We start from the raw sequence: 14,050 nt of genomic DNA, 5'->3' as shown, positions 1-14,050 counted from the left end.
GTGAGCCTTGTCTCCTCATCCATACAGTGGAAGCAGTGAGATACTGTCCCAGTGAGGATCAGATGAAGTAATGCCCCTGAGAGCACTGTGTAAAATCATAAGGTAGAATACTATTATTTATGATGAGTAAGCAGGAAGGAATCCAGATGCCAATTATTTTGCTATCTTTTCACTAGGCTAGGTAATCGAGCCAGAGGGTGGTTGGGTAATATTTTCCCCACTTAGGTTCACAGCCGATGTGTAATCTGTTATACACAGGTATCTGAGTTCTATTATTTATAATATGTTCTATTATTTTTAATGTGCTCTATTATCTCTAATTCCCTTCTGAATCTCTAGGTAGTAAAACAAACAAACAGACAACCCCACCATATTGAGTAAAGGTTTTGACAAATTAACTGGGCCAGAAGGAATTTTTATCACCTGTTTGTAGATCTCACTGATTAGTGTCACTAATTTCTAAGGAAAGGGGCATTACTATGATTCCAATAGTCTATTCTGATGTGAACCTCTTTCCTTTTTTCATTTTTTCACCTTATAAAATCTGCCCCAAATGTCCTGATGTAAGTACTAAAGAAGTTTTATGTTTGTTTGTTTGTCTGCATTAAGATATATTTGCTGAAGGTTTGGGATCCTAAAATTAGAATATTTAATAAGCAACTCCTGACATTTATCACCTCTTTAGGATTTATCACTCACCCAGTGACATTATCTTTCTTGAGCTAAATTAAAAGACAAATTCAAATCCTGCACGGTAGCCACCAAAAGCATATATTTGAAAAACAGGATTCAGCGTGCCATATTATGCATTATTTAATGGTATGCAAATTATAAGTCAGACAGTTAGGAAAACCACACTTCAGCATTAATAAACAGCAACACTACTACTACATTAATTATGATATTGCTACAATTTATTCCCAAGCTTTGCATTCTGATTCTCCTTGAAAATATATGCCATCTGATAAGCAGTAAGCTATTCCCCTCCTATACCTCCTGCCCATTCTTCAACTCTGTTCCTCCTATCCACCCGATGGGCAGCTGCAGGAAACAGGTACAGAAATACAAAGTCATAAGCAGCTGCAGTCTTCTGAGCATTAAAAATTAAAGAACAAGCAAACACCACCTAAAGCTCCAACATTTATTGTGTCAATGTTAAGCACACTTTTTAAAAGACAACAGAGAATGTATAGAAACAAGGGGTGGGGGTGGGGGCTCATGCTCATTTCCACAATACAGGTAATTAGGTTGGCTGGTTTCAAAAGGGCTTGACATCGCTTGGGACAGCGATGGTCCGAGGGCCCTCTGTATGGGACTGATTCACTGTTCCAATGGGGGGGGGGGTCTGTTTTTTTGTTTTTACTTTTTATTAAAAAATATAAATAAAATGGCACTGCAGGCCCAGGCTGGAAGGACTCCGCAGGATTCTGTCTTCGCACAACGGCTTCTTGGAGGCTACTGTCAGAAAACATCACAAACTAGCAGGATGACAGACCACGCTGAACGTCGGCTGGGCGGTACGGGTCCACCCCGGCCCTGGGGACTTCAAATTTTCTCAGAACTTAAGGGCTCTCGAGCTTCCATCCGAAAACTGCCACACATCTTGAGCTCTCTGGGTACTACGCCGAATGGGGGTGTGTGAAGAACCTAGAAAGAGGTTGGAGACAGAGGAGGGGGGAAAAAAAAGTACAGGTGTGACTTGGCCCAGCGATTTTCTGTTCTCTCACTAGCTGTTCAAAATTATGACTTAAATCAACCACAGGTCGAGCCACCGGCATCTTAAGCATGGTCTCCAACGCCATCTCCCCTCCCCAGTTATCTGACCTCTGAGTGGCTTTCCCACGCCTCCCACCACCTCTTCCCCCAAAGGACCCAGACCTCCCCTACCCAGTGGTATGATAGCCCTACTAAACTCGGGACACACCTGGAAGGAAACACTTGCCCTTATGACTGAGAAAACTTAGTAGGAAAACAGTCCTTTGGTTGAGGACAGCAGGGGAGGGAGGGGGACAAGGGGGACATCTTCTTTAAAATAATAATAAAATTATAAAGAAACAAAAAAATCAAAATTGATGTAAAAGCAGCACAACGAAAACATGAAATGTCATCAAGTTCAACGTCAAAGCAGCCAACGATTTACAAGAGGCGAACAAATCTCTGAAGAGAAAACCAGAACCCAAAATAGTTGCTCTCAAATTGCACCCAAAACTGCCTGTAGTTTCTTTCAAACATGCAGTTTTTTTTTTCTTTTCCTTTTTTTTTCCTTTTATTTTTAATTTTTTTAAAATTGTTTTCCTTGTTTCTCAGGGGGAAGGCAATGGTGAAGAAGGGAGTGGATATTTCCTCCGGGTTCCTCCCTTGCTGTGGACATTGACTTGAAGCAGCAGAACTGGGAGTCCAGATGTGCCGAGGAGGAGGGCTACCTCTGTGGCATTCCAGGCCTCGTTGCCATGGCGACCCGAAGCAGGGGCCTGGGGCCTCCTCTCCCCTGACTCAGCGCCGCAGGAGGCCTGGGGTCTGGGGCTCAGCTGCTCTCAGGCTTCCCCCCCTGAGCAGTGGAGACCTGAGCTGAGGGGCCTGCTGTGTCCAGGTGGGCTCTGGGGAATTCCATTCCCAGTCCAGCACTAGTCACTGTCGTTGAGGCCCCCTGAGCTGATATCCCAGTCAAACCCCTTTGTCTGACCTGCCACCAGTATTTAAAGCCCTAACAGACAAAGTATAGCATGGGCATGTACCACATTCATGGTTATTTAAAAGCACAGCCCCCTAGGGATCTGGGGGCGCCGGTTTTAGAAGAAACTTTAGGGAAATTGCTTCATTGGCCTTTTCTGCTGCCTATATGAAAGACCTGAAAGATACATGTGCTTCCTTTACATAGTTTTTGCCATGTTACAGAAAGGAAAAACAGTATTTGGGTAGACCGTTGAGTTGTGTTCAGCCAAGTTTAGGTACTTAAGTACAGTGACCCATGTGAACTGTATTGCTCTCTTTTCCCAATGGGAAGGGAGGAATTAATCATATTCCATGATCATTGATGACACTGGGAACTAGAGAGAGAGAGAGAGAGAGAGAGAGAGAGAGAGAGAGAGAGAGAGAGAGAGAGAAGCAGTCTTGTCCTCCTGCAGGCCGATTCCCTGGCCATGTGCTAATGGGGCACCAAGGCACCAGCAAACAGAGATCCAACCACTCGGGTCTGCAGCGTGAGCTCCAGGAGCCCTGGAGCAAACGTACTCAACCCCAACTCTGTCTATGTAGTGTCCATTTCTCTAAAAATGCGTTCATTTATTTTCCATTGGAAAGACTGACGGACTGCAGGAGACACCAAGGAAAATTTGCCAAGTGGCTCATGCCTTTTAAAAGTCAACCGTCTTTTCAAAAACAATTTTCCAACAAGGTTGAAAGAACATGGCCCATCCCATCCTTACATCGGCAAAATTCCCACAATCTCTTTAAGGGAAGTTGTCTTTAAAAAAAATGAGATGGATGCATTCTTGAACACCCGAAACCCAGAGACAAAGGAGTGACAGATTCACAGTAGAGAATGCAAATGCAAAGTTCCTAGAGTCACCAACAATCATGTTTGTGTGTGTGTTCGGGATGAGGGGGGGGGGTTAAAAGCAGAAAACACTGTATTTCCTCCCTTACTCACTCTCTGAGTAAAGTGCTAGAAGCAGGACAGCATTAGTGAGGCTTCTCAACCCCTTTTTGGAATGGCCCCAAATAATCTTAGTACCTTCCTGAAAACTTTTAGCGTCTATGAATAACCTACCTCTTTTTCTTATTTCTCCAATTGAAATCATATCTGAATCAACCCCTCTCTCTGCCACTTCCTTTTGAATTCTCACTTCAAGTACTATGGTTATATACAATATGGACTTATTGCATACACAAAAAATGGTATTTAAATAAACAGTTCTATCCACAGAATGCTCTGGGAAAAACTCAAACCACTTCACACTTCCTGCCACAGCTGGTACACATGAAGACCCAAGTTCACCCCACCTCTTAGCAACCTTTAAGACATGTTGGTTTCAGTCCTTTTGCAGGTCCTGAATAACGAGAGGATAGCAAACAGACTCAGAAAGGAGGTAGTATATGCCCTGGGAGAGCTTTGGGGTTCAAATCTGGGAGAAAGAGTATTTGCTGTATTCCTATTTGTTAAGTTGCTCTCAAAATGAAGATAAAAAGAAACATCAGGATTTCGAGTACATAGGGAACATTCCATCAGCAAGCACATCAATAGTTACAATGACTTAACTGAGAATTTAGGGGAGATATTACTGTTCTTAGTATTTCTTCATTTTAAAAATATATTGGGAATTCATCTTACTGTGGAACTTTTTAAAATATTATTTTATACTATGATTTTTAAATTTTAGGACTCCAGATGCAAAATGTCACTTACAAGTTTTATTTTTTTTTTGACTTAAGTTTTCATGCTCCTATTGTTCAGTAAGCTTCAGAAATAATATTTTATCAGAAGGCTTCAGTAAGTCATGTGAAGTAACCTGAAGAACCTGTCTCCCAATAAATTTATTTAACTTTGGGACCATGTAAATCAAGCATAATCTGTGATTTATCACCAGATGTTTGCACCCCTCCCCGTTCCCCATTTGATTTAAGAAATCTGAACATACAAGTATACCGTATCCACCATTAATTTTGTCTGTCAGATGCAAAACCTAATTACACTAAGAGCATCATATACTGAGAAATTAAAATGAATATTGTATATAAAACCTACACAGCTGCACTCCAGAGCTCCTAATAAAAGAGCAATAGGGACACACGGAAGTTTTATGGCCATTTAATATGGTGGAGCAGAAGTCAGCATGTCTAAAACCGGCGTGGCACTGGAGAATATTTCTATCTGTCTCAAACAGCATTTGGGATTCCATTTTGGAGTAACCTAATCTAAAACACACACATCTTTTCTCAGTTCACTGACAAACACCAAGTTCTCCAAGGTACTCTGCCCCCATCCCATCTTAGCTCCTGTACAATGTTCTCCAAAATCCTCTTAGTGGACTCTGATTCACACCCAAACTGGCTTTAAAAAAAAAAAAAAAACTAGTTTCTCTATACTTTAAAAAGATAAAACTCTTCTTGCCTTAGATGAAAGGCATTACATGAAAAGACCACCTCAACTGGTACTAGGGCAAAGAACTGAGCAACAGAAAAAAAAAATGCTACCACAAGAAGACGACAGAACAGCTTTTGTTTTGGTTTTTACAAAAATAAGAACAATGTCGGATCCATTCATCTACACTGGGAACAGGGACACAGTATCACAGAGGCATGTGTTGTAATAAAGCAAATTGATGCTGTGACATGCAGTATTTGTAAAACCGACAACACAGATTGGTAAGAAGAGATTTTAAAAAATAGGCCTAACTTGCTTTTCAAAGGCATTGCATAAATCTGTTGGTTGGTCGAAAGATAACTGAAGGGTATTCCCACTCTCACTTGCTGCCAGCCAGGTAGACCCTAGGAAAACATGGAAACGATCTGTCGCATGTAAGGTCTGTGGGGTCTCAGAACCACAAAGCAAGCCACCCTCATCTCCAGAAAGCAGGGTCTGATTCCAGAATGTTGGCTCTGTCTGGCTACCCCTGGTCGCTACTTTCTGCTCATTTTTCTCCTCCCTCCTTTTTTGGTTTGTTTGCTTGTTTGTTTAATTGATGCCTTTGTCTCTGGATTTTTAGGTCTGAGGGCTGGGGTCGTTCTTGTCATGAGGAATGACTATTAGGTAGAAACTAAAGAGCTGATTTCTTTATAAAAAAAAAACAAAACCTTTTTTACATCACATTCTAAGATAGGACAATGATGGGAGAATAGAAAAGAACTCTTAGACAACAAGAACAGCAAAAAATCCAAAGGAAATAAAAGTTGAAGATGCTATTACCAGCAAGTTTTTCACTTAATAAGCTGAATGGATTTCTGCTAAGAGATGGAGCAAAAGTTTTTAACATCAGACTGAAAACACCTTCAGTTTCTTGAAAATTATTCTAAAATTGTAAAGCCTAATAACTATATCCATGGTTTGAGATGTCTATTTTAATATAGTAAGTAAGTTCCTTTAGGGTATAAGACACGCATCAAAATGCCCAGAGAAATAATCTTGAAAAAGACTGACTGGCCTTCTCTTAAAACCTGTTATTTTCTTGAAGGTAATTTACAGAGTGTGTCAAATGAGGACACAAGAAGCTTACATTGTGTACTTTAATTTTTTTTATTTTTTTCAATAAAGGGACAAAATGGGTGTATGAACAGGTTAATGCAGACAACTGCCAAAAAAACACAGACAGTGGTTTTTCCAATAGAACTTAACAAAGACCAGAAACAAATACAATAAAAAGCCAGGTTGTAATGACCTTTGGTCATCCAAATAAAAAAAAAATAAAAACAAAGAAAAATAAAAGATCAAATTAAGTGCCTCTGTTTTGAACAGGGCACATAAGCAATAATAAATAGTGACTCCCATAGTAAAAGATAAAATTTCAAGTTACGACAAACAGCTTTCATTACAGGAATAGAAAAGGCCAATAACAAAATATTCTGCATTGCCATTTACAAAAAAGTATTGACTAAAGCGGGCTTTCTCTTTAATATGCTTTGCATATGAAATTCTTTCCAATCTAAATATAAAGCACCATTTAGTTTTTGGCAATGAAAAAAACTGCAAAACATTGGTTTTTTTTTTTTTCCTTTTTTTTTCTTTCTTTCTTTTACTGCATATGAAGGTAAGATGCTGGAATGTAGGGTGATAGAAGGAAAGGGACAAAAAGCACACTACATAACAAACCAACGTTATTAGCTTGCAGTACTGCATACAGTATGGCAGCAGGAAAAAGGAACAAAAAGGATATGTACAACCCCTATGACAGCCATCTGTGTGACATTCTAGCAGGCTCCCCCAAACCGCCATTATATGGCTTCTCATCTGTACAATGTCACACTTTTTTGTTTCTCTTTTTTTTTTTTTTGAAGCATACAAATAATTTGTACTATATTATCCTGCCAAATTAAAAAAATATACTGTGGCAGCCTGTCTTTTTTTTTTTTCCACTACCAAAAAAGGTACATTGATACCTTTTAAGAGAACAAGCAACAGTTAAAAATACAAGCTTCAATATAAATACTATAGTGCCTAACACTAGATGAACATTTAATTCAAATACCATTCTAGAAATACAGAAAAAAGACCATAAATGTGTTTTAGCATAGGAATCAACATGAGTGTGCATTTTCCTATATTTAAGTACTATATAATCTTAAACCTTTCCCCAATGTATGTTTTTTTTTTTACAACCTGAAGAGCGGTGTGTAATCCAAGGCATAGAATTTCCACTACCATTTTTAAATGGATAACAAGTCTTGTAACACCACCAAGACAATGGAACCCTAAAATGCAGTTCCCCCCTAAACATAATGAAGTGTTTTTTTAAAAAATTTTTTTCTTAACATTTATATTTAAAAAAGTTTTGTACAAAAAAATCCTTGCACTGTAGAAGCGAAAGCAATCATTCATTTCTATGTTAAGTGTATTCTGTTTCCATTCACAGCGCTCGCAATGTTGCGTCCAAGTAAGTAAGCTCATTAGTCAAGTAAATGGCTGGCAAAGTTTTTTAGTTTTTTTTCTTTTTTTTTTTTTTAAATGCTCATCAATGAGATTGTGTTCAATTTTTTTTTCAGCATTCTCGCAACTTTTCCCTTAAGTATAGACCTGTAAACTGGGAAAATTGTACAGTGCACTTAATTGTCCTATCTGAGCAGGTTTATTTTATACTCAACCTCTGTATCTCTGATTAGAGAAAAGATACAGGTATCACAGGCAGAGTCAAGTGCTATTTGAACACCAACTGGGGCAGATGCTAGCTTAATAAAGAAGAAAAACTTAAAAAAATAAAAAAAATAAAAACAATGAATCCTCTTCCATGTTAACACAAATAGCACACAGTGTATGGAAAAGAAATGAAGTACAACTTTTAGGGAGCACAGACATATATACTGCTACTCTTAAAATTCTTTCTCTTCTTTTTTTTAAGAATGTCACATTTTAACACAAGTCTTTAAGAATTCATAGTTAATCATCATTGTATCAATATTAGCTTATATACCTGTTCTAGTTTAAAATGGCAAATAGTACCATGTTGTGCTAATAAATCACTTCTTTTTTTTCCTCTGTTCCCCTCTGTCAAACCTCATTGTCAGCCTCTTCTTTTTTTAACATAGTATACTAGGTTTTAAGTTTATCATGTGATTGTCCATTTGACAACCAAGTGGATCCGGATCTATTTCTTTTGGTGCCAGAATTTTTAAAAGATATTATTTCAAACAAGCATCTTCACAAAATGAACTCCTTACTAATGTATTTAATCACGTTCCGGGGCTTTTGCACGCTACACATTCAATTTAATCATTGTTTAAAAAAAATAAAACTTTGGGCAAAGCAGCCCATTTCTTTTAAGCTCTCACCAGGAGCAAAGTAGCTTTTATACTGGTATAATCAGTTTTTGTTCACAAAAGTTAAACTAAAGGGAAAATGATGATTAACTAGGACATAATGGGTTATATTTTTAGGTAGCCATTGTTGTGAGAAATACAATATAGAATTATATGCTAGGTCCTAGGGTTCATTACCTCACCCAACGCTGAATTAAGCTACAAGTTTATAACAAGTAAAAAGAACCATCAATGTGGTTTTAATAGATCCAAGGCACTCATATTTTAAAACCAAATGATAGAATAAACTTGTTCTGTTTTCTGTTAATTTGTCAATTCAAGGCCTTTCTTTCTCTTTCCTCTCCAATTGATACATTTAACCCTTTAGAGACAGACATTTAGCTGATAGGTTTTTTTTCAGTGCCATCTATTCTGTCTATAGAGGGTTAATCAAAAGACTTTTTTTTCCTTCTCACGTTATAAAATAAAACTGTACATGATATGTATTACAGAATGTATGCAGCATGGTCTTTTTTTCTCTCTCTCTCTCTTTTTCTCAGAACGGAACTGGAAACAGCAACATGTTTGCTCAGCAACGAATTAGGGACAATTTAAAATAGCCATAACATACCATACATGCTGTCTAAGTTTAAAAAAAAAAAACATACACAACATGTAAATTATTGCACAAGAGAAAGGCTCAAAGTTTGCGTAAAATGCAATAGTATTGCCCCATACAGATCATGCATTCAAACGGTGAGAACATAAAGAAAAAAAAAAAAAAGAAAAAGAAAAAAAGAAAAAGGAAAAGAAAAAAAAACAGGTGTGCTGGTGACAAGCACTCTCATATTCTTAGCTTCCGTTACTTTTGTTTATTATTTGTTTGTTTGTTTAAATCACATGGGACTAGAAAAAAATCCTACAGGGAGTGGGGCTGGAGGGCTATGGGGTAGGGGGGGATGGTGAAAAAAGGAGGTGTCGGGTGGGAGTGAGGGAGGAGTATTAATATACCTCTATTCAGTTTTTATATCATTATTCAACACTCGATCACTGTGCCATTTTTTCATGTGTTTCTCCAGGGTACTGTACACGCTAAAAGGCATCTTACAAATTTCACATTTGTAAACGTCCTTCCCCACCTGGCCATGCGTTTTCATGTGCCTGGTGAGCTTGCTACTCTGGGCACAGGCATAGTTGCACAGCTCGCATTTATAAGGCCTTTCGCCCGTGTGGCTTCTCCTGTGGACAGTGAGATTGCTACAGTTCTTGAAGACTTTCCCACAGTACTCACAAGTGTCGCTGCGTCTGCCCTCTTTTGAGCTGGGCCTGCCCGGGCCCGGACCACTAATATGGGGCGTGCTCCCTCCACTTCCCGTGCCGCTGCGCCCCGAGATCCCTCCGTCCAGCTCCCCGGGGGGCGTGGAGAAGCGCAAGCTCCCGTTCTCCGAGGAGTGCTCCGATGAGGAGGCAAAAGGCGATTGTCTGGAGTCTCCGAAGCTAAGGAAGGGATCTTTGAGCTGCCTGGAGGCCGCGTAGCCGGCGAGCCACTGCGAGTACACGTTCTCCGTGTTGGGCATCGCGGCCGGGGGCAGGTCGAACTCCTTCTCGAGCTTGATGCGCTTGGAGAAGGGGCTCAGCGAGCTGGGGCTGCCCAGCAGCAGCTTTTTGGACAAGCCCCCCGAGGCCGACTCGCCCGGGGAGCAGCCACGGCCGTTAACAGTGCCATCGTCTATGCGGTCCGACTCGCCGGCCACCGAGTCTTCGTCGCAAGTGTCCCTATGGCCCTCAGCCTCGGCCAGGTGGCCGCGCTTATGCTTCTCGCCCAGGACCTGGTGGAAGGCCTCGCTGAAGTGCTGCATGGAGCTGAGCACCATGCCCTGCATGACATCGGGCAGGGCGCGGCCCTCGTCGCCCACGCCCACCACCGCGCCCCGCGAGCTGTTCTCGTGGTGGCGCGCCGCCTCCAGGCTCAGCCCGAAGCCGTAGTCCACCCTCTCGCTCTCCGTCAGCTCCTCCTCCTCCTCTTCCTCCTCTTCTTCTTCTTCCTCGTCGTCCTCCTCTTCCTCCTCGTCCCCATTCTCTGGGATCAGGTTGGGGTCATTCTCGCTCTTGAACTTGGCCACCACGGACTTGAGCGCGCTGCTGGCGCTGCCCACCAGGTCGCTGGTGCCGGGTTCCGGGGAGCTGGCGGTAGAGAGACCGTCGTCAGACTTGACCGTCATTGGGGAGGACTTGTGCATGTGCGTCTTCATGTGGCGCTTCAGTTTGCTGGCCTGTGTGCAGGCATGGTCGCACAGGTTGCATTTGTAGGGCTTCTCGCCCGTGTGGCTCCGCCGGTGCACCACCAGGTTGCTCTGAAATTTGAACGTCTTGCCGCAGAACTCGCATGACTTGGACTTGACCGGGGGCTGGGAGGGAGGAGGGGCGGATTGCAGAGGAGGGAGGGGGGGCGTCGCCAGGAAGGGCGGCTTGCTACCTGGCTGGAATGGTTGCAGTAACCTTTGCATAGGGCTGGGCCGGCCTGGGGACAGCGGTGGGCTAGACGTGTTCCCTGCCAGCTCTCTAAGTCTCCTAGAGAAATCCATGGCGGGAGGCTCCATAGCCATTGGATTCAACCGCAGCACCCTGTCAAAGGCACTCGGGTGATGGGTGGCCAGGGCCATCTCTTCCGCCCCCAGGCGCTCTATGCGGTGGGGGTCCAAGTGATGTCTCGGTGGTGGACTAAACAGGGGGGGAGTGGGTGGAAAGCGCCCTTCTGCCAGGCTGGAAGCCTCTCTGGATACTGATCCTGGTATTCTTAGCAGGTTAAAGGGGTTATTGTCTGCAATATGAATCCCATGGAGAGGTGGCTGGGAAGGACATTCTGCACCTAGTCCTGAAGGGATACCAACCCGCGGGGTCAGGGGACTTCCGTGTTCGCTTTCTAAGTAGATTCTTAATCCATGAGTGTTCTGTGCGTGTTGCAAGAGAAACCATGCACTGGTGAATGGCTGTTTGCAAGTTGTACATGTGTAGCTGCTGGGCTCATCTTTACCTGCAAAATAATACAACAGCAACATCAATGTTTAATCACCGAGGCGGCATCAGCAATTGCTTACTCATGTTCCACCCTCAGTTTTCCCTGCCGGCCCCTCTACCCCAATGCCTAAGCCCTCACAGACCTACCCCTGTGCCTACACGGTGCCTGGCCCATCTGGTGGTTGATGCCCAATAAATATATATGAGTCAGTCTTCCTGTCATTAAACTCTGTTCTAAGAATTCTGTATCCACACCCCAAAGCAGAAAAATTCCAACCAATTCAAGCTTGAGAATGAGGGTCCCTATATTCTAGGGATCTTGGCAAATGTCTTATGAACCTTCCAACCTCGTAAGCTGTGGTTGGGGGCAAGCCATTTCATCTCTTTGTGCTTCTGTTTCCTCATCTGTTACTCCGACAAGGTGACTGAAGAAAATTGTTTTGCTTCCCAAATCCTATGATCCTAGTCTATTCTCCTCTGAGTGGCAGGTGAATTTTCTAAATAGGTAATCATTCCATCTAGATCCAAAAAGAGAAGAAGAAGGTAAACTAACCATAGATCTCTGTAGCCCTACTGAGGCTTAATTGAAATATACTAATTGTTGACATTGTAAAAATGAGAAGGGACTCAAAAAATTCTTCCACAGAACAAAGACTAGCAACATTCTCCCATCCCAACCTCTGTGCCCATGGGTGAGTTCTAATCTGGATTCTATTCATAATCCCCCACAGGGGACACCCATTTTTTAATCTCAAGGAATGTCATGCAAATCTCAAAAGAAAAATTTAATTCAGATTGAACTGAAAGGCTGCACGGAGATGCTTAGGAGTTGTCCCCCAGTGCAGCAAATGCAAGTCTGAAGAAGAGTTAGGAGGAGTGGCTGGTGCCAACTTCTGCAGACACAGCATCCTGGTTGAAGGAACAGTTAAGGCCGCCAACACCATGACAGGCAGCAGGCTGAGCAATGCTACACTAGCCTCCTCCTCATTATTTTGAGAGGCTAACAACGTGAACCAAATTATACAACATCCTGCGCCCTCGGCTGAGACTGGGCTCCAGTTGAGAAAGAAACAGAAAGATACAGTTCAGCTAGTCAACTCTTTGGCCAGTAGCCAAGCCGTCTGGAGAGGGGCCCTGCTTAAGTCACATTATTTCTCTCTTGCTGAAAAGAACCCGAGAGTGGTAAATGCCACTTTGGCAAAGAGGGGGCCAGCTTGACTTCACGAAATCATTCATTTTGGGAGATAGCTAAATTAAAATGTACATGTATGTGTTTTATATATATATACATATATATATGTATATATATACACACATATATATACGCATACATATATGGAGTAACTAACCAACAGTTTACCAGTCAACTGTAGCCTTAGAAAGGGCACAAGTGATGGTGGCCTAAGGATAAGGATGAGAATAATGGATAATGTCCCAGGGATTCTGAAAAAAGACAGAGCTTAAAATATAACTGAGAAATAAACTTTCTCCCTCTTTTAAAAGAGGGGCTAGCAGAGTTCCTTCAGCCCACAGCTAGCATTTGTCAGTAACTTTTTTAAAAGGACAGAATTCACCAGGGAGCTAAAGAGTGGAAATGAGGAATTCATCAATTATATGATTCCTCCATTTAGCAAGTCAGAAAGAAAAGCTGGCAGGGTCTTCTTAGGAGCCCCAAACACTCATATTCCAAAACAAGCCAGCCTCGCTCAAGCACTTGTCTAAATAATGGACTCCTGCCCTGACCTTGTAATTTACTTTACAATGCATTTATAATCTCACTCAATATATCCCACTCCTGGGTAAATCTCTTTAACAAGATTAGATGGTAAGATACCAAAATTAGGTTTCAAACATTTGTCTAATGTGGAAAGGGTGGGGGGAGGGAGGCAGAAAGATTTTGAAAGAAAACGCTGACATTAGTATCACATTATCTGCCTATTTTTGTTTGCCTCTTTTCTTCAAAGGGAAATAAAAAGCTTCATTGAGAGTATTTTCATAAATTTTTTGTTGTTGTTGAACAATGACTTGGGTCCCAAATAGACAGGGACAAAACTATCTGGTTCCAAGTACTGTGACCCTCTGTGGCCTTCTCCTTTGCCCCCCTAGGACTTTGGGTTATTATCATACATTTAGCCTGACAATCAGAATTGGGGACATAAAAAGAAAATTTGTCAGCTAAAGCCAGCCCTTCACACTTTCACCACTTCAAGATGCCTTAAAATCATATTTTACCCTTATAATCTTCTCCTGAAACCCAGGACTGGACCCATAATTAGTGATGCTGGTTTCGTATGTGCCATGATGCTACCACTGATAAATGCCGAGAGCTGTGGCATACGGCACTACGTCAAGAAGCTCATTTGTATCCTTTCCAAGAGGCTTCAACAAGAAAAGTCCATTTTATTTTGCTGTCCTGTGCTTCTTAAAATTTTTTTTCAGAGCCAGTTATGTGATTATGTTACAGTATGTTAACACTATGATGCTATCCCTCCCCCTCTCATACATCAGGTCAGAGAAAATGGCATTTTATCTCATAATGAGGATACAACATAGAGTTTTCACTATCGCATTTTAGTATTCCCATCAA

At 41.8% G+C, this 14,050-nt stretch overlaps 1 protein-coding gene across 7 annotated transcripts in view; it reads right to left on the bottom strand.

Moving 5' to 3' along the window:
* Positions 1–1,219: 1,219 nt before the first annotated feature.
* BCL11A (BCL11 transcription factor A) overlaps positions 1,220–14,050 on the bottom strand; it is a gene marked incomplete at its 3' end in the record, with an annotated part of 96,448 nt that continues 83,617 nt past the window's right edge. For 3 of the 7 annotated variants that reach the window (XM_081265325.1, XM_081265326.1, XM_081265328.1), the window contains one exon: positions 9,459–11,479. In XM_081265325.1, the coding sequence (XP_081121451.1) occupies positions 9,459–11,479 (2,021 nt within the window). Of the gene's footprint in view, positions 1,648–9,458; positions 11,480–14,050 lie in introns of those variants that run through there. The other 4 variants (XM_081265331.1, XM_081265327.1, XM_081265330.1 and 1 more) reach the window with 4 other exon arrangements.

Source organism: Spermophilus citellus, assembly GCF_964194105.1.
Source record: "Spermophilus citellus genome assembly, chromosome: 13".
NCBI classification, from domain to species: domain Eukaryota; kingdom Metazoa; phylum Chordata; class Mammalia; order Rodentia; family Sciuridae; genus Spermophilus; species Spermophilus citellus.
This window is presented reverse-complemented; position numbering and strand designations above follow the sequence as displayed.